At 39.2% G+C, this 25,980-nt stretch overlaps 1 protein-coding gene across 1 annotated transcript in view; it reads right to left on the minus strand.

The window, feature by feature from the left end:
• The window catches only part of TAF1B (TATA-box binding protein associated factor, RNA polymerase I subunit B), a 55,313-nt gene that overhangs the window by 26,516 nt on the left and 2,817 nt on the right, over window positions 1-25,980 (minus strand). Inside the window, exons 3-8 of the mRNA XM_061433338.1 lie at window positions 23,529-23,616; window positions 21,352-21,449; window positions 19,550-19,645; window positions 17,268-17,421; window positions 11,118-11,274; window positions 5,787-5,886 (exon numbers count right to left, since the gene is read on the minus strand). Coding sequence (XP_061289322.1) covers window positions 5,787-5,886; window positions 11,118-11,274; window positions 17,268-17,421; window positions 19,550-19,645; window positions 21,352-21,449; window positions 23,529-23,616 — 693 coding nt within the window. The remainder of the gene's footprint in view (window positions 1-5,786; window positions 5,887-11,117; window positions 11,275-17,267; window positions 17,422-19,549; window positions 19,646-21,351; window positions 21,450-23,528; window positions 23,617-25,980) is intronic.

A 25,980-nucleotide genomic window follows, 5' to 3' on the forward strand; every position in this document is an offset into this window, starting at 1 on the left:
ACAGACATTTAGATTGTTTCCAGTTCTATTTGTTTGTTTTTTATTCATCACCTAGCTGCCTTCTTTAGCCTGTTAGCCTTGTATCCTTAAACACTAATCTCCATCAATAGACAACTAGTGAGGTAATTGTGGCATATCTATTCTGTGCAGCTTCCAGAAAAATAAAAAGTTAAAGTTAGTAGTTAACTGCAGTTATACAAAGATTAAAAGAAAACTAAGATCATGGCATCTGGTCCCACCACTTCATGGCAAATAGATGGGGAAACAGTGTCAGACTTTATTTTTGGGGGCTCCAAAATCACTGCAGATGGTGACTGCAGTCATGAAACTAAAAGATACTTGCTCCTTGGAAGGAAAGTTATGATCAACCTGGACAGCATATTAAAAAGCAGAGACATTACTTTGCCAACAAAGGTCCGTCTAGTCAAAACTATGGTTTTTCCAGTGGTCATGTATGGATGTGAGAGTTGGACTGTGAAGAAAGCTGAGCACCGAAGAACTGATGCTTCTGAACTGTGGTGTTGGAGAAGACTCTTGAGATTCCCTTGGACTGCAAGGAGATCCAACCAGTCCATCCTAAAGGAAATCAGTCCTGAATATTCATTGGAAGGACTGATGCAGAAGCTGAAGCTCCAATACTCTGGCCACCTGATGTGAAGAACTGACTCATTTGAAAAAACCCTGATGCTGGGAAAGATTGAGAGCAGGAGGAGAAGGGAACAACAGAGGATGAGATGGTTGAATGGCATCACCAACTCAACGGACATAAGTTTGAGTAAATTCCAGGAGCTGGTGATAGACAGGGAGGCCTGGCGTGATGCAGTCCACGGGGTCACAAAGAGTCGGACATGACTGAGTGACTGAACTCAACTGAACTGAAGAGATTATCCCTGTTCTTAGAAAATATACACTAAAATATTTAGGGATGATGTGCCATATAAATGTAACTTACCCTCAATGATTCAGAAATAGAATTGCAGAGATAGATACAGTGATAGAACAGCACAAAGAATAAAACTGTAGGATAAAATAGTAATAACACTTGAATCTGGGTAAAGGATATATTTTTATTTTTGCAGCTTTTTTATAAATCTAAAACTATTCCCAAATAAAAGTTTATTTTAAAAAAAAAGCTCTCTAAAGATATACCATGTTCTTGGATTGGAAGAATCAATATTGTTAAAATTACTTTACTACCTAAAGCAATCTACAGATTCAATGCAGTCCCTATCAAATTACCAATGTCGTTTTTCACAAAACTAGAACAAAAAAATCTGATAATTTGTATGGAAACACAAGAGTCTGAACAACCAAAGCAATCTTGAGAAAGTAAAATGGAGCTGAAGGAATCAACCGATTAGAATACTTCCTTGTTAGGAAAATAAACTATACACAAAATAAAACTAAATACACAAAAATAAACTAAAAATGGATTAAAGACCTAAATGTAATCATCAGAGACTATAAAACTCTTAAAGGAAAATATAGGCAGAACACTCTTTGATATAAATCCCAGAAAGATCTTCTATGACCCACCTCCTAGAGTAATGGAAATAAAAACAAATGGGACTTAATTAAACTCTAAAGCTTTCACACAGCAAAAGAAACCATAAACAAAATGAAAAGACAACCCTCAGAATGGGAAAAATAACTGCAAATGAATCAATGGACAAAGGATTAATCTCCAAAATATACAAGCAGCTCAATACCAGAACAAACAACCCAATCAGAAAATGGACAGAAGACCTAAACAGACATTTCTCCAAAGAAGACATTTAGATGACCAATAAATGCATGAAAAGGTGCTCGACATCTCTCATTATTAGAGAAATGCAAATCAAAACTACAATAAGGTATCACCTCACACTGGTCATTGCCATAATCAAAAAATCTACAAACAATGAATGCTGGAGAGGATGGGCAGTAAAGGGAACCCTCCTGCACTGTTGGTAGGAATGTAAATTGATACAGCCACTATGGAGAACAGTATGGAGATTCTTTCAAAAACTAGGAATAAAACTACCATATGCCCCAGCAATTCCACTACTGAGTATCTACTTTGAGAAAACCGTAATTGAAAAAGATAACATGTACCACAATGTTCACTGCAGCACTATTTACAATAGCTAGGACACAGAAGCAACCTAGATGTCCATCAAAAGATGAATGGATAAAGAAGCTGTGGTACATATATACAATGGAATATTACTCAGTCAGAAAAACGAACACATTTGAGTCAGTTCTAGTGAGGTGAATGAACCTAGAGCCTTTTAACAGAGTGAAGTAAGTCAGAAAGAGAAAAAAAATATCGTATATTAATGCATATATATGGGATCTAGAAAAATGGTGCTGATGAACCTCTTTGCAGGGCAGGAAGAGAGACGCAGAGGCAGAGAACAGACTTGTGGACACAGTGGGGGAAGGAAAGGGAGGGACAAATTGAGACAGTAACACTGAAACATATATGTTGCTGTATGTAAAACAGATAGCTAGTGGGAAGTTGCGGTGTAACACAGGGAGCTCAACCCAGTGCTCTGCAACAACCTAGAGGAGTGGGATGGGGGTGGGAAGGAGGTTCAGGAGAGAAGGGACACGTGTACTTAAGGCTGATTCACACTGTTGAATGGCAGAAAGCAACACAACATTGTAAAGCAATTATCCTCCAATTAAAAATAAAATATATATATATAGAGAGAGAGAGAGAGAGGCTAATTCCTCCAAAAAAAAAGCTCTCTAAGATACAAGTGAAAAAGGCAAAGTGCAATAGTTATTGTTATCCAGATATAGTCTCATTTTATTTTAAGCTTATACTTTCTATCAAAATCTCTATAAGAAATCATTACCCTCTTTTACTCCTGCCTCCTCACTCAAGATTAATTTAAAACTAGTCAACAAAAGAGATTGTTATTAGGGTGAGAATTTTGTATAAACAAAAGTTTATAAACATGATCCTCCAATAACATGGTCCAGCTGGTAGAAAATTCAGAAGCAAAGATTAGACAATATTTGTGAATAGAGATGATAATTTTCAAAAAAATCCAGGAATAAATGAGCAATTGGATACTTTGAGGCATTCAAGAAAGAACTGTTTAGGTAACAATCAGCTAAAAAGCATCTGAATATTGACTTTATTTCTAAATGTCTAAAAAGTAGTATTTGGAACACTTCTATTTCTGCCCTTAAAGCACTAACTACTTTCGGAATTGACTTCCCATGATAAACAGAGAATTGGAAAAAATATATAAGGGGACTTCCCCCTGGTAGCCCAGTGGTTAAGAATCTGCCTTGCAATGTACGGATGCAGGTTTGATTCCTATTTGGGGAACTAAGATCTCACATGCCCTGAGCGCTGCAACTACCGAAGCCAGCACCACTGAAAGGCCCAGGTGCCGCAACAACTGAGACCGTGCGCTCTGGGGCCTCGGCCCAGAACTAGAGAGCCTGCACGCACTACTGAGCCCATATGCCCCAACCAGAGTCCATGTACTGCAACAAAAGACCCCACAAGATGCAACGAAGATCCTGCCTACTGCAACTAAGACCCGATACAGTAAATAAATAAATAAATTTTTTAAGAAAAAATATATGAAACAATTTCAGGCATTAGAAAACAGGAAGCACAGGATGATATGCCCTGAAAGAGAAACAAATGGCTGCAGGATGTTGCCTGGAGGCAGTCTGCAACCAGCAGTGCAGGGAGCAGGGAATGAAACAGAGCCCCGTGTTCTCGCTGAGTTAGAGAGGGATTAGAGTTCCTGGAAGCTGGGGTGGCTGTAATTTGCAGACAGAGTAAGAGTGAGGATGCAGATGCACAGAGAACTCTGGAGGTCTGCAAAGCGGTCCTCTCAAGTCTTTGGCTGAGTACCAAACTGTGCATGCTTAAAAAAAAAAACCAAAACCTGAGGCCAGGGGAGAAAAAAAAAATCACTGGATCTTTTCCCCCAATGAATCCAGACAATTCTCAGAGCTCAGAAAAGGCACCAGCTGGAGTGGAGAGGCTTCATAATAGTGGGGGCACTAGGTAAAGTCTTTCAGAGGGACATCACTTAGTAGGAGGAGCTAAGTTAGTCCAAGAATAAAGGCTCTGGAACAGCCATAAAAAAGCTTGAAAACAAGCTTTTAAATGATCAAACTGATATCCAAGCTACCTAATCATACACCAGAACAAAAATCCAGTATCCATCAACACAAAATTCAAACTGTCTGCATCCAATCAAAACCACCAGGCATGGAAAGCAGGAAAACATGCCACACAATCAGGAGAGAAACCAGTCAACAGCCTCAGAGGTAACAGAATCCATAGATGAGAACCTTCAAACATCTACTGCAAATACTGTCAATAAACTGGAGGATGAAAAAGACAACATAAACATAGCGAGAAAATTAAAAATGAGGCTAAAATGGAATTTCTAGAAATGAAAATCATGGAATCTGAAATGAAAAAAACAGCAGATTACAAATTCAAGAAGTAAAGATCAGTGAATTTGAAGACATCACCATAGAAACTATACAATACAAAACATAATGAGGGGGGTGGGAAAAGAACAGAAGGCTGTACTTCGAGTTTGAGACTACTATGTACAATGACCTTGGCAAACAATTCTACCTTCTGAAGGGTTTGAGCTTCCCTGGTGGCTCAGTCAGTAAAGAGTCTGCCTGCAATGCAGGAGACCTGGGTTCAATCCCTGGGTCAGGAAGATCCCCTGGAGAAGGAAATGACAACCCACTCCGATATTCTTGCCTGGAGAATCCCATGGACAGAAGAGTCTGGCGAATTCCAGTGCATGGGATCATAAAGAATTGGACACGACTGAGCGACTAACACTTCACTCTGAGGTGTTTACTCACATGTATAATTTGGGAAGATGGTGAACCATACTCATGCAGAGGTTTAGTAAGGATCATAAATGTCTCTTAAATAAACTGAAAACAACATGAAGGCTGTGAAGGTTAAGAAAGCCTATGAAAAGAATTCCTTAAGTGGGCAAATGCAGGATAATATTTAATATTAATATTTAGTACCCTGAAAACCTGATGAAGAACAAAGGGAATATAACCTTTGAGTACTATAAATAGTGATAAAGACTCATAATTAAAAGAACAGAAGATCTTCCACTGGAAACATGAAAAGAGAGCTAGAGGAGGACGAATGTAAACAAAGGACTTAAAATAGTGCCTCTCAAAACAAAAGTGCCGGCGCTCAGTCGTATTTGACTATGCAATCACATGGACTACAGCCCGCCAGGCTCCTCTGTCCATGGGATTCTCCAGGCAAGAATACTCGAGTGGTTTGTCATTCTCTTCTCCAGGAGATCTTCCTGACCCAGGGATTGAACTCGGGTCTTCCACACTGCAGGGAGATTCTTTACCATCAGAGCCACCAGGGAAGCCCTAACATAGTCACTTTCAGTTCTTTCCTCCACAGCAACAAAGTGAGCAAATAATAACAACATACATTGTTTTTTTAAATTTGAAATTAGTTCAAGTTCTCTATATAAAACTTCTGAAATTTCGTCTCAACAGTACACTTATTGGCAGTGCACACGTCTCACACTAAAGCTGTATTCTGAGAACAGCCTAAACAATGAAGAAACCACAAAAAGAAAATACAAATAATAGTTCTACTCTTTATTAAGATATGATCACTGTTCCATATTTGAATAGAACAAAAAGTGGATGACTTTTTTAAACTTCAACATGAAATAGTAAATCAGGAGACGAATATAAATCACCAATTACTCTAATGTCTCATAAGTGACTACAAAGTAAAAAAGAAAATAATTTACCTCTATGGCAAAGATTCCTTTGTCACGTCCATATAATTTCATCTCTTCTGGAAAATGCTGAAAAGCATGTATGTAAGGAATATGTTCTTCTTCAACAAATCTGTATTTTTGAAAAAGTTTCAATATAAGATATGTACTGATTTGGCAAAGTAAACAAAAGAGGGGAAAATGTTATATTTCAAAGACAAGGTAAGAAGCAGTTGAGTATACTGTATATCTCAAATAGATTTAAGAATAATTAACCTGAAAATATCTGTATTTCTATTCCCTTGTGCAGAGACAAGATTTAGTTGATTATCTAATAATCCCTTCTGTTTCTGCCCAAATAGATAAAATATTTCTAAAAGGTGTGTTTATCTTATTTGCCAATTTACCAGGCTTGTAGATATGGCATTCCTTCTGTCTATCCCTAGTTTCTCTGACGTGATTAGTTTCTACTCATCTTTTAAATCACTTCTTCAGGGAGACCTTTTGATCTGTTTTCCTTGTTAGAATACCTCCTTGCCTACCATTTGGTCCCCAGTACCTATGACAGTACACGGTAAGTACCTGTCACTGGAAGAACAATTAAAGAAACACTTGTTTACCACTGTCTCAATGTCTGGTACATAGTAACTGGTCAACTATTTTGAGTAAATTACTGAGTTTGAAGAAGTTAGCACATAAATATAAATAAGTATTCATACATACTTATCTACAAGTCATTCATTCATTGGACAGAAATTTATCAAGTCCAATAATATATACCCAACACTATTTGAGACACAGCAGTGAACAAAACAAAAACATATTCTTGTTCCCATGGAGTTTACATTGCACTGAGAAGATAAAGATGACAAAACAAATAAGTGAAATATACAGTATGTTAGGTAGGAGGAAATGGTAAAAAGAAAAACAGGGATAAAAAAAGAGCAGTGGGGTGGACTGACAGTGTCTCATTCGCCCCTCCTAACCAAGAAACCAATACTCCAGTCATGACCCCTGGAGATACTCTCTACTTATAATACTATCTTACTTTCCAAAAGCTTCAATCTGTGACAGACTGACATTTAACAAACTAGTTATTCATTACAGGCAGTTTAAGCAGCACTGCATTAGAGTTAAGTTGTGTCCACTCAGAAAACATATCCTGAACCCCTTCACTTCATTCTAGTTCTATCACCGCCACCCTAGTCCAAGCCACTACCTCTTCTTGTTCTAAGTATAGAAAAGACCACCCAGTCTCTCTGCTTCCACTCGTGTCTACCTAGAATCCACTTTCCTCATAGTTGCCTGAACAATCTTGAAAACATAAACCAGATCAGATCATGTCTTTCCTGTTAAACTCTTTGGTGGCTTACTATCACACTTAAAGGCAAACTTCTGATGGGTATGGGGTTTCCTCTTGGAGTGATGAATATATCCAGGAAATAGAGGTGACGGCTGCACACCCTGCGAATATACTGAAAACCACTGACTTGTATACTTTAAAAGGGTGAATTGTATATAAATTATACTTAAAAAAAAAAAAATCCAAACTCCTAACTTGGTTTACAAAGACCTATGTCTGGTCCTGTTTATTATCTCCTTGCCCTCATCTTCCTCCTACTCCTTCAAATTCGAAATCCCATCACATCAGCCTCCTCTGCTCTTGGATCATACAGAGCTTGCAACCGCTTTAGGGCCTGGCACTAGCAAACTCTCTTTACCTGGAATGCTAGTACTTCTGATACTCAACAGCTGGTTTTATTTTCATTCAGAGTGCAATTTAAATTCCACCTTCTCACTGAGGCCTTCCCTAATAACCCATCTAAAGTAGCCATCTGCTAACAAATACATGAAAAGATGCTCAACATCACTCATTATCAGAGAAATGCAAATCAAAACCACTATGAGGTACCATTTCACGCCAGTCAGAATGGCTGCAATCCAAAAGTCTACAAGTAATAAATGCTGGAGAGGATGTGGAGAAAAGGGAACCCTCTTACACTGTTGGTGGGAATGCAAACTAGTACAGCCACTATGGAGAACAGTATGGAGATTCCTTAAAAAACTGGAAATAGAACTGCCTTATGATCCAGCAATCCCACTGCTGGGCATACACACTGAGGAAACCAGAATTGAAAGAGACACATGTACCCCAATGTTCATCGCAGCACTGTTTACAATAGCCAGGACATGGAAGCAACCTAGATGTCCATCAGCAGATGAATGGATAAGAAGGCTGTGGTACATATACACAATGGAGTATTACTCAGCCATTAAAAAGAATACATTTGAATCAGTTCTAATGAGGTGGATGAAACTGGAGCCTATTATACAGAGTGAAGTAAGCCAGAAGGAAAAACACGAATACAGTATACTAACGCATATATATGGAATTTAGAAAGATGGTAACAATAACCCTGTATACAAGACAGCAAAAGAGACACTGATGTATAGAACAGTCTTTTGGACTCTGTGGGAGAGGGAGAGGGTGAGATGATTTGGGAGAATGGCACTGAAATATGTATAATATCATATATGAAACGAGTCGCCAGTCCAGGTTCGATGCACGATACTGGATGCTTGGGGCTGGTGCACTGGGACGACCCAGAGGGATGGTATGGGGAGGGAGGAGGGAGGAGGGTTCAGGATGGGGAACACGTGTATGCCTGTGGCGGATTCATTTCGATATATGGCAGAACCAATACAATATTGTAAAGTTCAAAAATAAAATTAAAAAAAATAAATAAAGTAGCCATCTGGTCATTCTCTATCACATCACCCTATTTAAATCTTCTGAACAGCATTCCCTTGTCTGATTCACTTATTTATGTATTTGCTTATCTGTCCTCTCCTCTAGTCTTAAACTTCAGGAGAGCAGGGACTTTATCTATATGGTTCACAAATGTATTTCAAGGGTCTGGACTCTAGAACAACACCTGCCAATAGTAGATATTCAACGAATATTTGTGGAATGTATATATGTTGGCTGTTTTTACTTAATTATAATTGTTAAGTACAGGGTCCTTTAAAGGCTCCTCAAGGGTTATGAATTAATCTAAGGAGGATGCTGCTAAAGGATTTAACAGAGAAGTGATATACAGGATCAGTATAAGATACATGGGTATTGTGGAAAGGCTAATAATGTAGGCCCTTCAAATCAATGTTCTTTAAATAGTTTATTCAGGGTGTAGCAATAATAGTTCTCAAACTTTGGCATCCCTTAGAATCCCCAGACGGCTTATTAAAACAGAGATTGATTACCAGGCCCTGTTCCCAGAGTTTCTGACTCAGAAGGTTAGAATGGGTCCAAGAATTTGCCTTTCTAACAAATTCCCAGAAGCTGCTGATGCTGCTGGTCAGGACCACACTTTGAGAACCTGTGACTTAGAGCTCTTTTCCAAGAAAAGCAGGAGAGAGTGGTAAAGTCTTTCTTCTACTCCTTCAAGCAATTAAACCAGGTCTCAAACTTACATGTCCCACAGAACAAAATAAAAGCCCTCCAGCTAACTAGATCTAATCTTCTTGAAGGCAGTTTACAATTCCCCTTGGAGGGGGAAGCAAGGAAAAGCAAGGGGAAAAGGAGGGAGACAGAGGGGTGAGGAGAGAGGCAGAAGAAGAGGGGAAGAGAGACAGACAAACGTGTAGGATTTTATCCCATCCCTCCAACCACATAAAATATTCTCCCTGAGAAGAATTTTTGGGCGAATAATTTTCTCTATTATTTCTGGGTAACTATTATTTCTTCCTGGTTAGATTTCTCGGGGAGTTTTGTTACCCACCTACAGATTGCCTTGTATAGAATAGCTACCCTTTCATCCAGCCCCAGTGACGCGATCCTTCCTGTAAGATCCTTCAGGTTACCAGGAGGAAATGGACAGGAGAGGCACAAGATTCACCTGGGAGGTGGCTAAGTAATCCAGGTGAAGACAGAGACAGAGGGAATGGGGGAAACATGGTTCTCAGAGTTATTCTGGAAGTACAATCGAGAGGACATATTGATTAAACTACATGCAGAGAGAGGAAAGAGCCAAGGATGGGTCTCAGGTGCCTGTATGAGATGAAACAGGGTATTCGTGAAGAAGGCAATCAGTGGAGGAAGAGATGAACTGAGGAGAAAGATGATGAAGGAGTATCCAGCAGGCAGCCGATTATGTGAATATATGGGTCTGGCCCTCACTAGACAAGTCTGGGCTGGAAATCCAGATCTGGGAGTCGTCATCGTACAGATGGTAATTAGAGCCTTGGGGAAGGGTGAGATCACCAAGGAGGGCGGACAGAACAAGATGAGGTTTTAACGTAACAGTAAAATTCACTGAATCATGGACTATCTGCATGTCAAGTTAATCACATCTGAGAAAAGCCTTGTTATTTGGTTGATGTGGCCAAATTCAAAGGCACTATTCTCATTTACTGGAGGCACTTTATTTAATCAAAGGGCCTAGTGCTAGTGATGATGATGACGATAAAGAAAACATAAACAACAATCACTAGAACTGAGTTCTTGTTATGCACCAGGTACGATGTGCTTTTCATGTGGTACTAAGTATTGAAAGTAGTTTCAACTCTCTGAGGCAGATATTATTAGTAACCTCATTTTACCAATGAGGAAACAGAGGCAGAAAGAAATTAAATAACTTACTCAAGGTCCTACAGTACGTAAGTGATAGAACCAGGATTCGAACCCAGGGTTCTGGTTCCAAATCTATTCTCTGAAAATCACTCCACACACTGAGAAACTCAAATGTTATTATTTAGAACACATAATGAGCAAGGAAAAATGAACACATTAATGACTGTGGTACATCTTCTATTTAATGAGAAATTCTTACATACCATACCATAATTTATTCATTACCTATAAAACCCTGCAGATAATCTTGAAAACTGTACATGCTAACTATCCACATAACAGGTTCTTCTAATAGCTTTGTTTTCCATTTTAGCTTATAAACACAGACAACCTATCTTTTAGCTCTTAACAACACCAAGGTATGCTTTTGTATAACTACTACTACTATTTGCCATGTGAAGGTCATCTATTCATCTTCTCTCTTAAAAATGAAAAATACTTAATAATACTGTGCAGGTACTTAAATGTCACTTTTCACCTTCAAAGCATTTTATTCACATTGAATGATAAATTCTCTAATGCCCCAAGTAAAATAAATAGTATTATTTCCACTATATAAATAAGGAAACCCAGGAGATGAATTCTTAGCCCAGGGAGAATTACATTTCAGAGTCAGAATTCAGACTACCTAATCTTTCCCTTCCTTAATTGAAGCCTCCTGGTAAAATCCAAAATATCCACAGGCTGTCACACAGATAATCAGCAAAAGCATCATCGTAAGAGGCCCAGCTTACCTCAAAAGATCTGAAAGAGTAATTGTCTCTCTCTGCCAAAGTAATGACAGATAGCAGAAGGCTAGCGTCCGTGGTACACTCATCTTCATGACCCCCTTCTCCTTCCGCAACGAATATTCCACTCCATCAAGAGACCCAGAACAGACAGAGGTCGTTTCTTAAGGGACAAATGGAGATTTTTTTTTTAAGTGTAAGCAACTATTTTGGACAAGAAAAGAAGAAAAACAGCAAAATCCAAAGAGGTATTTTAAATATCTTAAAATTATTGATAGAATCTTTACACAGAGCAACTTGGCAATAAATGGTAGTAATGATTTGGAAGAAAACTGGCCAAAACATTACGTGCTAGTTCTCTGTGGGAGTGGGGTATGTGGAGAGTCTAAGGAGCGATCTGTTTTTTCTGGATTTTTTGTAGTGAACGGGAGCAAGTTTTCAAATAAATAAAAGGACAAACAATTACTAAGCAAAGCAAAAACGTGTCATTCCTTTGTCCCCTTCTCCGACAGGCTCTCCAAATAGCTAAGGTAGCACCTCTCCCACTCCCATGCTCCGGGCGTCCTCCCCCGCGGCATCATTTCATCCTCGGTGCATTCATTCCACAAATACTTGTCCATCTTACTCTGTGCCTCTCTTCCAGGTCTGGGGAAATGACTGTACAGTATCTCATCTCTCCTTAAACTCACATACTAGTAGTGAGGGACAGTAAATGACCAAAAAAAAAAAAAAAACCTGAGAGACAGTGGTTAAGTGCAACATGGAAAAACAGCAATGTAGGGGCATACAGAGTAATGGGAAGGGAAGAGACCTGTGCTTTTTCACATGGGTAGTCCCAGAAGCCCTGTGGGGAAGGTGACACCTGAGCAGAGACCTGGCTGAAATCAGAGAATAAGGCTCAAGGATCTGGGAAGGAACACAGAGTCTATCAGCAGAGTCAACCTGAAGGAACAGCAAGGAAGCCAGTGTGGCTAGAGCACCATGGGTGAGGGGGGAGTGGCAGGAGATGACCACAGAGAATTGTAGATGATAAGAAACCAAACTGTTAAAGGGCTTTGTTGGCCATGATCTGTCTTTCAGATTTTCAACTAAGTATAATAAGAGTTTTCTGGAAACTTTTAAACAGAAGAGCAATATAATCCCATTTATGATTTTTAAAAGGTTACTCTGGCTGCTATGAAGAATAGAATTAGGGGACGGCACACAGGAGACCATGATGCCAGGTCTGCAGCAATGGGTCCTCGTGCTGGAGTGGAGATCCTGTAGATGGTGAGGGGCAGCTGGACCCTAGACATATTCTGAAGGCAGAGTCAGAAAGACTTGCTGATGGACTGGATGTGAAGTATGAGACAACAAGGGGAGACAAGTAGAAGTCTAAGGTTTTGGGGCCTGAGCAACAAGAAGAATGGAGATGTCACTTACTAAGACAAGGAAGGAGGCAGAAGATCAGGCTTGACCAGAGAAATCAAGATATCAGACCTGCACATGTTAAGTGTAAGACTTTATTAAACATGCAAATGGAAATGCTGAGTAGGCAGCTCAATATAAAATTCTAGAGTTGAGAGGATAGGAATTTTAGAGCTGTTGGATATAGCTGGTGTTTAAAGCCAGGAGTGAGGGTAGATGGAAAAGCGGGACTAGGAATAACCCTGAGAGACTCCCAAGTTTTCTTAAGCAAAAACTCTCCTATTTATCCCTCAAAATCCCCTTTTCTAAATCCTGAAGATCCTTTCTTCATAGCATTTATCAGGAACTGCCCTATTCTTTTTCACGTGTGCATTTATTGTCCAGCTCCTCCCAGGACACTCTATGGAGCTTGAAGACAGACAGTATTGCTCACCATGGCATCCACAGAGCTCAGAACAGGCTCCAGGTGGAGAAGGAACCCAATAAATATTTGGTGACCAATGGTCTAGCAGCCCTACTTCAAGATTCCATCTTAGTGAAATGATTTTTAAAACATGCAAAGGTTCAGGGTCAAGGTGTGTTATGACAACACTGTTTATAATAAGAAAACAATTTAAAACAACATAAGTGACTAGAATAGAAATTTAATTAACTCCATGCAATGAAAACAGTGCATAACAATGTACACAATGCTTTGTGTAAACGCACTGGACTGTTCTCCAGGTACAGCTGTTGGACCAGGTATATTAGCATCACCTGAGAACACGGTAGAGATGCAAATTATTGAGCTCACCGGCCCTCCATCCCTACCATCCTCCGGTGGATGCTAAAGGCTGACGACTATGGTTTTAAAAGAATATACAGGGACACAGATTTCTATAAAATATTATTTTAAAAACTTCTTTATATATTACATATATAAAAACATGTAGGAACTTCCAGTTAAGATGGCAGATTGAAAACAACACATTAGCTTCTGTTTTGTCCCACTTTAATTTTACAAATATATATATACAAGAACAAATAACATGGAAAAAGAGATAACAGCAATAAAATGTTAAAAGCTGAAAAGCAAATGGACAGGTGAATATTGCCTTAGCAGTGCTGAGAAAGTTGGATTCACAGCCAGCAGTAGGGAAGGCAGAAATCAATGTAATTTTCCCTGGGGACCTCTAAGGAAGGCTCAGGAGTTGGTTAAACCAAGTAGCCCTGGAAAGTGTGTGAAGTAAGACCAACACCAGGAGGACTGCTTGGAAGCCTGACTAAGAAGTTATACACCCAGACTCCTTCCCAAGCTCCATGCAGCCAAATGACTGCTCCTCCCCAATCTTGCCCGAAAATGGGAAGTTTCTCCTCCAGAGACCCTCTCCTCCCCTGAGGCCTTCTTCCCACCCATTTCCCAGGACAGTTGAGGTTATACCCTCAAAAAAAAAAAAAAAAAAAACCTCAGAGATGTTTCTGGAAAATCTGGTCAGCTGAGGGGTAAAAGAGTTAAAGATGACAATGCTGGAGGTTCATCAAGAAAATAAACCAGAGCAGAAGTGACAAGACTTACTGTGGGTAGAAAGCTTTCAATCAACTTTTCAATCTCCATTCTTAAACAGGACTAGCCTTCTTAGGCTTGCTAAGCACTTGAAGAAACCCTCTAGTATAAAAAGGCAAAGAAAGTGAAGTCGCTCAGTTGTGTCCGATTCTTTGTGACCCCATGGACTGTAGCCTACTAGGCTCCTCTATCCATGGGATTTTCCAGGAAAGAATACTGGAATGGGTTGCCATTTCCTTCTCCAGGAGATCTTCCTGACCCAGGGATTGAACCCAGGTCTCCCGCATTGTAGGAAGACGCTTTACCATCAAATCTTCAAATCAGTGGGAAATAACATTAATATTCTCAGCAAAATAAGAAAAGATGCTCCACAAATTGAGGGTGTGTACCAAGAAAGAAGATGAAGTGAGATAAAGAAATGAGAAATTTAACCACAGACAGGTGACAGACTTCTCGGGATGGTGGTAAAGAGATCCCCAAGACAGAGGTCTGGAGATACATCATTCTCGATCAAAGCAGCTCAGAAGTTCCAGGATCTATTACGGAAGATGAAATTGACAGAATAAGGAATTGAGAGATTGTCAGAATTAAGGGGAAGTGTGGAGATACATTAGTAACACATTATAGATTCATAGTTTCACTAAGTTGTATTTGACTCTTTTGTGACCCCATGGACTGTAGCCCACCAGGCTCCTCCGTCCATGGATTCTCCAGGCAAGCTTTCTATTTATTTATTACTAATCTGTAATCTGGGCTTCCGAGGTGGCTCAGTGGTAAGAATCTGCCCACCAGTGCAGAAGACATGGATTTGATCCCTGGGTCGGGAAGATCCCCTTGAGAAGGAAATGGCAATCCAATCGGACATGACTGAGTGACTTCACTTTCGCTTTTTACTTTCATGCATTGGAAAAGGAAATGGCAACCCACTCCAGTGTTCTTGCCTGGAGAATCCCAGTGATGGGGCAGCCTGGTGGGCTGCCGTCTATGAGGTCACACAGAGTCGGACACAAATGAAGCAACTTAGCAGCAGCAGCAGCAAACAAATTATCAACTCTGGAAAAACCAATGCATATACAGAAAAAGTAATCACAGTAAGCTATATGACTCAGCTCTGATGAACATTCATATACATTTACAATTTAAGCACCAAAAAATTGACCAAGCAAAAAATTATATTGGAAAACTAGAGAAGGAGAAATTCATAATTGTGTACTGGTAATTATGTGGCAGGGGGTGGGGAGGGACAGTGAGGGATGAGTGAAAGAGCTAAGGCTTCATCATCCACAGTGGGAATTTAATCACTCATGTGCAAAACGAGAAATCAAGATGTAATAACAGAAGCATGTGATACAGCGATACAGCATTTAAAAAAAGTTGAAAATGAATGCCTCTGGGAAACGGGACATTTGAGGGAGATAGTAGACTGCAATTTATTTTTATTTGTATAACAAGTCCTATAAATCTATTTGAATCAACATGCATGTAGAATTTTGATCAAAAAAATTTAAAGAATCAAGAAGTAGTTCACATTTTTGGAAAACAAAACTCGTGCTTTCTCTCTCTATATATATATGAATAAAAAATCTAGAATGTAGAAGAATACAGTAATAGTGGTTATTTTGGGGTGGTACAATAACTCGTGAGTTTATTTTCTTTATGAACATCTGTTTTTTTTTTTTTTTTGGCCAGGCCACACAGCTTACAGGATCTTAATTCCCTAAAGAGGGATTAAACCTGGGCCCCAGCAGTGGAAGGGCCAAGTTCTAACCACTGGACTGCCAGGGAATTCCCATGAATATCTGAATTTTATAGTTTTGCATTAATAATGAGTTGTTTTAATAGTTACATTTAATAGAAAAATGAAAATAAAGCTCTAAGGATCATCATTTACTAAGAAACAAACATGCAAATCCCTAACATAGGTAAACAATCATGATGTCTTACTAAAAAGGCTTGGATGGTTTCAGAGTCCTAGTTCTCTGAGATTTTTTGAGTCAGGTGGCCTGAGGCATGGAAAAGGAAACCCCACATGCCACACTGCCCAATTATCCTACGACCTAACTTCTTTGGACACAACATGTAACTTATTTGATAACTATGTCGTTGTGCAGTCCATCAAGAAATGCAGATATGCTGAAGGAAAAAAAAGGAAATGACAAAAAATAAAAAGAAACATGGATATGCTGATAAAAGGAATTTTTTAATCTCTGGAGGGTGAGGGGCTTGCAAAGAAGCAGTCCATACTAGAAATGTTTTGTTGAAAATTTTACATAACCACACGTAATGCAGACTTCAACAATTCCTAACACCATGAAGTTTGCAGGCTGTCTCCCAAACAACTCTAGTAGCACACATCAAGACCTTCACAATCTATAATAAAATCTTTCTCTGTTTTCCACCACGTTTCTTTGTTTTTGTTTCTAAAAGTAATGTAGAAACAACTAAAATCATGAATAAATGCTCTGAGGAGAAGGTCTGTATCTGTAACCTTAAAGACACTCCTTATCTATTTTAAATTATGGAATTAAACCAGAAAGTAAGACATACATGCACGTACACACACACACACACACACACACACACACACACAATATGGTGATCTGATTCAGCCTGCGTTAGTGTACGCAGAGAAACTGGCAGCTTATCTTTGACTCCTGTCTATCTTACCACATGGCTAAGTTCTATTAGTTCTCTGCTACAACTTTTCTCTGAGCCCACAGCTATCTTACTTGAGTTAGCCTCCTTTTTGGATCTACTTATTGCTTGAAAAGTCAAAGTGTTAGTCATTCAGTCATGTCTGACTCTTTACACCTCATGGACTGTAGCCCGCCAGGCTCCTCCGCCCATGGGATTCTCAAGAACAGCTCCTGGAGTGGGGAGAAATTCCCTTCTCCAAGGGATCTTCCCGACCCAGCAGAGATCAAACCCTGGTCTTCTACAGGTAGATTCTTTCCCACCTAAGCCACCTGGGAAGCCTTACTGTTTAGTTCCCTTTAAAAATCACACCTAAAAGCTCATGCGGAAACAATGTACCTTTTTAAAAACTGCCCTAACATTTCACTCAGTTCACCTTTCTCCTTGCCATATGATTCAACAAATCATTCTTCCTTGCTAGGCCAAGTTTCCTTCCTTGGAATATGAAGAGACAGGACTACATTACATTATTTCTAAGATGCACAGCCAGAGTGTTAGTTTGTCATCTTTACCTGAATGTGATGCTTTGATGATGGGGAAAGGCTTTGGAGTGCGGACATCAGGCTGAGACTCTGCTCCACTCTCAGCAAAAGATAGACAGCTCATGTCACTCAGCAGCTCAGGCTCACTCTCCCAATCTGAATGGCTCAAATTATCTTCTAATACCTGTTTTGTAAAAGAATATAAATTATGATTATATTGGAATTACAACATAATTCATTTCCACAAACTGTAAACAATACTTGAGCATCACAAACACCAGAGAAGGAACCACTCTAGAGACCTGCAGTCATCTGCCTGGTCCCTGAGACCAAGAGAGCCAGACTTCTGCACGTGCTCCTCAGCAGCTCCCAGCCATGTTTCTCAGATAAGGACGCCAAACAAGCATGAGCAGAGAAACAGGCAGACACAACAGGCCTAGTTCTCTCTGTAAACACCTCTCCTATAGCTCTAGCATCAACACCAATAAAAACATCAAGTGTCAATAATGACTCTAGACACACTAAGGCTTGACAATCATACATTATCTCTTACCATGATTTAATTTTTCACAAGTGTATCGCCGAAATAGCAGTCAGAATGTCTCTTAGAAAGGTTAGCTGGCCAGCTACCTAAAGGCCTCATTAACTGACATGACTTGGGGAGCTGATCACAGTCAAAAAGCCATGCTCTCAGTCATGTAGGCCAGAAACTTGATCTCACTGTGAGGAGATAAAGCTCATATTAAAGGAACTCACAGAGAATGAGACAGAAAAAAGAACCCAGGGACAGGATAATGCTTGTTTCTTCTGTCAAGAACATCCCCTCTGGTAGGTGAGCCCACAAGGGGCCAGGGAACCATAAAGCTGGCTGATACATGGAGATGACTGAGAAAACTGAAGCAATCCTAAGGAAACTCCCACACCACACGCTCGGCCCTCTGTCAGCCTCTGCGCCCTTCCCTGCTCCCATCTACAGCAACGTCTCCCTCTGTGCACTCGATTCCACCTCTCACTGTTGTTCAGTCGCTAAGTTGTGTCCGCCTCTTTGCAACCCCATGGACTGCAGCATGCCAAGCTTCCTGGTCCTTCCTGGAGTTTGCTCAGACTCATGTCCATTGAGTCACTGATGCCATCCAACCACCTCATCCTCTGTTGGCCCCTTCTCCTTTTGCCCTCAATCTTTCCCAGCATCTGGGTCCTTTCAATGAATATTCAGAGCTCAGTCTTGGTCCTCTTCTCTGTCTTTACTCCTCAGGGATGTTATCTGGTCTTGTAGTTTAAATACCATCTACTACGTATACTGTTTTCAATTCTAATGTGCACTCCCCCATCTCCATATTTTAACATCCCTGAAATCAGGAATATCTTACAGTCAGCGTCATGGCACAATTTAATTTGCAGCATTTTCTTTTTTCTTGGGGGTACTTAAAAATAATGGTGCATCTTACAAACAGTGGTATTTTAGATTTGATTATAGTGTGAGCTGACAACTTCCAAATTTGTATCTCCAGTCCAGATCTCTCCCCCGGAACTGAAGTGTATCTGAGGACTCCACATTTCCTCCTGGATGTCCAATAGCTGTCTCAAACTTACTGCTTAAAACTGAACTATCGTTATTCCTGCTCCATCTGCTATTTCTAAACTTTTCATTCCTGCAATTTCTAAACGTCTCATTTCTTTCACTAAACTCTGCGTGTGGAACCTATGAGACCCTAACCAAACAAGTAAACACTGGGCCAAGTTTCCAAGCTCTTAACAAATGTGTGTCAAACACAGTCAGAATCCCTTGACAGTCCTAGAGAGTAAGAACCACACATAAAACACATCAAAGCTTATCAAACCTGCATTTCCCAGCAGTGGAATCCTCCCCTATTCCAAACAAAATGATCCATGGCACATTTAATAAGCAGTGAAAAGCAAACTGCTAAAAACATAACTGCTTTGATGGACAGGGGTGGGGTGGTGAAGGATCCAGATGACAACTGAGCTGAATCTTGAAATGCCAGGTAAAGCAAGCAGGTGTTCCAAGCAAAAAGAATAACATTTGCAAAACAGTTTTTAATAGTACAATGGTAGAAACTCCTTTAAACCTCTATTTAGAAACTTAACCACAAATTTATGTTTCAACTGGTCAAATAAGAAGTCAAAAATCCAATGCCTACATCACTGACCCTGTCCTTCTGGACTAGAAATGAAACCTCTTCACTGAAACTCCTCTGAAAACCATAATTCAGGTAAGGCTGAACCTCATCTTCATTTCTATCTCTCACCAGATATGTCTTTTGGTCCCACTTGTCAGACACGTGACTTACCGTAGTTTTCCTTCTGCTGGTATAAACTGGGTTTTTACAGTATGCCTGCTTGCTCTTCTGAAGGTAGCGCTTCCAAAAATTATGCAAAACTTCATTCTAATGTGGAAGAGAAACAAGAATGCTTCAGGTTCTGATGAAAATATACTGGCACATCCAGACCACAGAACCTCTATTCTCTTGTACTTTACATACTGCTTCCATCTAAATGTATTCTTACCTTTCTTACTTAAATTTCCTTGAAAGAATTATCATTTCAGTATCAGGTGTATGAGAAGCACTGAATATAGTCTTCCTAATCTTAGATTTTAGGAAAGGAAGGAACTAGTTCCTTAAAATCACCTAGTTGAATCCCTTCTTTTTACAAGTTAAGTAAATTAAGATCCAGAGAAAGAAAGTCACTTATGTGTGACTACACTTCTAGATAGGAGCAAAGTTGCTATTGTATTTAGTGACCTACTGACACCCCCTTCCTCCTCCTACCCTCTGTCCAAGCAAAAGTAAAACAAAACAAAGCAGCTTTTCCATTTATTCATCACCTACTAGGCACAAGGCATCCATAAGCTTTAACACAATCCTGCAAAACAGTTATTAGCTCATGTTTTACCACTGAACACACTGAGTAACATGGCCAAAATGACCCATGAATAGGATCTAGAGTCAGTTCTGACTCTGGAGCCTGGGTTATCATAACACCATTCCTGTACCATTTAGCTGGTCAGGTCTAAACACTCATACTTATTGGTTAATTTCAGAGAAACTGTTTTTAGGATTAATCTTGATGAAGTAGGTATCAATAGAAAGCTATATAGGTGTAAACCCTACTGAAGCTATTTGGTGGAACTACCTGAAATCATTTATTAAAAAACACTCATACATCGGATACCTATGCCAGGAGAAACCAGATTCACAAACCTGCAGGCTACCAGCAATCTTACCTAAGCAATGGCTGTCAAGGTTAAGGCTCACACTTGGGCTATGCACTGGCCTATGGGTCACTCTGCCTGCCTGCTGCAGACACTCATTGCTTTGAATAGCAAAGGCTGCTTCACCAATCTTCTCTTGGTGACTTCAGTAGTTGATCTTTCTTCCTTCGCTTTTTGCTCTTGTTTTCATTTATGAGCATAGTGCTATATGATGTCCTTTCACTCATTCCACATACACATGGAAACTTCTCTCCAACTAAGCTGACTCCAGCGGCATCAGCGTCACCTGGAAACTTGTTAGAAATGCAGATTCTTGGGCCCTACTCCAGACCTGCTTATCAGAAACTCTGGAATGGGGTCAAGCAATCTGTTTTAACAAGCCTTCCAAGTTGATTCTGATACACACTCAAGTTTGAAAACCACTGATTTAATGTATCACTGCACAAAGTGCATTTTCTGGAAGTCCTGATGAATGCTACTCTCCCCATCTCACCCCCTCACACACACCAGAGGATTTTACTCTCAAATTGTGAATACTGCACATTGCATCCCCTAGGAAATGAAACAGCACATTAACACATAAAAGGCACCAAAAAGTGCACAAAGTTATTTGTTTTATTTTAACCTAATGTTTCCTAATTATCTGAAGACTAAAACCTTTCTTACTTTCTTCTGGATGTACTGCTTATTTACACCCTAGAGAACACATTTTGGGGATTACTGGTCTTGCAAAAGGATTAAAGAAAAATTATCAGAAAAATTATTGTTTCTAATAGGCCAAGTGCTATTACTGATAACCCTACTATTAATTCCACTCTAAGCCTACTGTTCTTCAAACAACAAAATGAAAGGTTAACATGTGAACTCAAATGGACTTACCTTTAACTCTGGGCCTACTCCAAGGCTCTGTAAGGCTTCTGCTTGTTGATAAAGTATGTGCTGAAAACCTTCACACACATACCAATCCCAGCCTTTCTCTAAATGACAAATGACAGACTTCAGACATCTGAGTTTCTTACTAAATGCAATGCTACTGCACAGTTACAATTGTGTTTCACACACTTCAGCTGGAATTTTTTCATATCCCTGAGTATAGTTTCCATTCTTATACTCTTGCTTCCAATCTGGCAAATCTATACACAAATGCTAAAGTAAATTTAATTTTTCTGAAATATCAATATAAGGGCAGCAAAATGGTTAGTCACCACATTAAAAAAAGAAAACAAGTTTTATAAATGTACTGAACAATGCCCAGCAGAAGCCTAAATGAAAGGATACTCAACACTCAGCCACTGTTTCTCCTCCGACTCCTCTGTTCCACCTCACATAGAAAGGGAACAATAAGTATTTGGAGAATGAATGAACTAAAGCAAAGAGGGGAAGCTCCAAGATCGCAGGAAAGGGCGTACAACAAGAACACACAAAGCAAACGAACTGCTCAACAGCTTTCTCCTTTCATCAAGACGGTTCTAGGTACGAGTGTGAAACTGAAAGCAAGGAAACTAAGATTTATTGAACTCGGTCCAGTCACCATGTATTTTAAGTATTAATAGGTTATTTTCTTGCAACCTCAAAACAGTCTTAAGAGATTCTGAAGGAATGGACAAAGCTACATGCTTAAATAAAACTACCAGTTAAAAGAAAATGCTCAAATCTGTTAAGACTCTTACGTTTTACCCCTCCCAGGTCGACAAATACTGCAACTCTTTGAAAAAATATGCTTCTGAAGTCTGCTGCTATGACTCCAAGATGCCCTCCCCGCTGCAGAAAGTCACAGGGCTCCTGTGCCCCTCCCTAACCTCAGTGTCACAAGGCCTCCCCACCTCTGCTGACTAACTCACTTTCTGGAAAGGGTCTTAGTTTGCATAGGAGTAAAATAAGAAGCCTGCAAAGGTGAGGGAGTTTAAACTCCCCAAGCAATAGCCAGCCACGTGTGCTCTCTCCTTCATGCACCCTGTTCTGACGAACTAATACAGTTGTATCTTAAATTCGGAGTCTGGGTTCCTACTCTCTATAATAAATGGTATTACCCTCTTACTTTACACATGAAGAAAGTAAGGACAAAGAGGTTGAATATAAGACTCTCAACATTTAATTTGAAACACCTGATGTTCTTTCAGCACTTTAAGCTTAAACTATACAATTTTTACTACCTAGATGGCAAGCCCAAATTAATCAGGTTTTATTCTAATTAAATTTAATTAAGATTAATCAGGTTTTAGCCTAATAAAAACAGTCACTACTAAAGTTTAAACAGGAACATGAGTTGGCATCTAGGCATTCTCTGTTATTCATCTAAGAACAGCAATGTATTTCATGCAGTTATTTCACCAACATTTATATATATTATATATTTCACGTGTGTATCCTTAAAGCTACCTTAGGTAGAAGAGTCCGCCATTATCTTTAGCCTAATTTCAAACCTGAGCATCTGGCTCTAGGCAATCAGTCACAGAAATAAAAAGCATCAACTAAACTTCACCTCAGATTCTTCTCAATAACTGTTAATTATATGTACTCCCTGGATTAATGAAATAGATTGCCTTTCAAAGCACACCCATGCTGAGGTTATTTTAAAGGAAATTAATTTTCCCTATTATAAAAGGGTGTGTTCAAAATCACTGTGAGAAATGGATTTCTGAAAGCTGAGTATCATATTTAACTTGCCTAATCTGACAACTCCATAGCTGAAACATGTCAGAAGAGAAGCAATTTTTTTTAAAAACACAGAAAATCATGAGAGATTACAGATACAGAATAGAGAAACATATGCCAACAGATACAAAGAAATATGCTCCCTTGACTAATATTATTTTTTGCATAGTAGTTGCACCACTGAAAAATCAAATCATCTATAATAAACAGAATAAAAAATGAGTATGCTTTAAGAAGTTGCTTCCAATTTTACCAAAAATAATTATCGACTTTAATTCTATTTTGGCTTAAAATTCAGGCAACTTCATTAGAATCTATTTAGAATTCCAATTGCACACACCCAAATTATGAAAATGAAAACATGATTGAAAAATACAAGCACATATGAAGAAAGAGCTTACCAAGTTTTCGTTTTCTTTTAAGTCCCCGGTTGATGGCTTGTATTTTAGTATTAGGAATAGCCCCAGTGTCTATAACTTCCCTAGATCTCTGCAGGAAACAGAGGCAGACCGTTAAAATAGACCACACAGGTAACTTCACTTCTCCTTGACTGTGTTTCCAAGCATGCTCTGGGGTGTGTAATGAACCAGACGGTGGATGCCAGGACCAATGACCATAGCACTTTGGGACAATTAGATAAAGTGGACACTCTGGTTAGCCTTTATGTTATTTTCTGATTCAGAACTTCTTAGTACCTAAAACTGTGTGGAGAACAGTCTTAAACATACTAAATAAATTACTGTCAAACGAATAACCTTTTATTTTCAATCAGTTTTTAATTGTTTGACATCAATCCTAAAGTCAAATTTATTCACCCTTTTCTCCACCCCAAACCACTTTGAAACTAAAATAATTTCTGTATTTATTGTAGTCAGCAATGCCTGAGCTACACACAGATTACTTTCATCCTACTTTTCTATGTGTTGGAATCATACTCTAAAACAGCTTTATAAAATTATAAAAGTACTACTTTCATTCTTAATCAGACCTGTAAGATTTTAGAATGACTTATTGCTGAGTACGGTTCACCCCAAAGTCTTCAATTCCAAGTGCTCTCAAGGGCTGGGACCTAAGATTCCAGTTCTCTCACAACCAAAATATATTAATAAAAGCATCAGCCCTACGTGATGGGGGAAAGGTGAAGATTTTTAACCAAGAGCGAACACTACCTATGTATTTGTCTAAATCTAGAGATTTGGAATGGAATTTATCTTCAACTTTCATTAAGAATAAAAGAAATGCCTCTAACAACAGGATTTTTGGAATACATTCTCTCTGTATTCCACAGAAACCACATTCAAAGCCGTTCTGGTGGATGGGGTTGGCCACACTGAGAACGTAAGACATTTCAGAACACACACCAGAGCAATTATCCAACAAAAAAAGGTAAAACTTATAAAGAGTGGGGGTGGGGGTGGGGGGTGGGGAGGATGGCGGGGGAAGGCTTAAAATAAGAATTAGACAAAATGCAAAATATCTAAAAGTTAAAAAAACCTAAATACCCAGACTGAAGCTGTAACTAATTACAGAATGGTTATACTGTGGACTATTTATACAGTTAATTAACACATTCACACAAGATTGGGGGTACTCACCCGTATCCCCTTGCCCCTCTCATATACAGACAGTCTCTCATATAAAAGACTAAATGGAAGCTACTGAAATGTGTGTTGAGCTCACTGGTGATTGTAGCTTTCATCTTCATCATTTCTACATTTACTACAGTAAATCTGCTCTTACGATCATATAAATCTGTTAAACTCACACGATCTTAGCTTATACCTTTATTAAATACCCATAAAGTACTTGCAAGAATGTCTATACATAGACCAGATTTAAGATCTGAAAATATTTTTCCTGTATAAAATCAATCAAGATAACATTCTAATTCCTTTATGAATTCAGAAGGCCTTCCTTCAGATGATGGGTATCTAGAAAATGAAAATTACATACAAGAGTAAGTTGAGGGGCAATGAAAGGAGCAGAAAAACACAGAAAGCTGTACCACAACCTTCACTCTCCGTAGGTCTAACCACAGCTCACCAGCCATTTCCCACCAGGTGGATTTAAACATTGGCACACCAAGCCCACACCAGTCACGTCCTTTTCTATCTGAAGAACGTGCCATAAAGCCAAGAGAACCACTGAGGTTGTGCAACACACAGCTCTGTCTATCACACGGGAGGCACTGAGATAGGTTTTGGGCCTGTAGGAAGATGGTGCCCACCGTCCAGAATGCTCCACTCTTGACAGGTTATTCCATACAAAGCTGGTACCTTTCAAGTGTGGAAATACTGGTATAAGGATCTTTCAAGTTAAAAACTGACTGCAGCAGATTTTATCAGACAGAAATAAACAGAAACACTATCAAAGACAAATAAAAGAAAGCAATTAGTTAATGTATTAATAGTTTAATTTCTCCAAAAAAAGTATATGCTGTCTTCATCTGCTAATGACAGTCCATTATACACATCTTGCTTCACCGTGTTTACATTTGCACTGCTGGTACAAAACCAAAAACTGTTAATGCCTCAACAAACATCAAAGCAAAGGACCCAACTGCGTATATTTAAAGTGTATGATCTGATGTGTGTGTATGTATATCCATGAAACCATCACCACAAATGAAGTAATGAACATATTATCACCCCAACAATTTCATCAAGTGAGTTCATATTTTATGAATACTGTGGGTGACCAAATGGGAAGCAGAATGAAGAATAATGACTGTCTCAATGATAGTTGCAAGCTACATTAACCACTTTTCTCAAAAATCCCGGAGGACTACAGGGCAAAGGTAATAAGTATATCTGCTCTTCCTGGCTCTGTAGACTTTGAGCAAATCCTCTTCCG

The sequence above is a fragment of the Bos javanicus genome, chromosome 11, assembly GCF_032452875.1.
Source record: "Bos javanicus breed banteng chromosome 11, ARS-OSU_banteng_1.0, whole genome shotgun sequence".
NCBI lineage: Eukaryota > Metazoa > Chordata > Mammalia > Artiodactyla > Bovidae > Bos > Bos javanicus.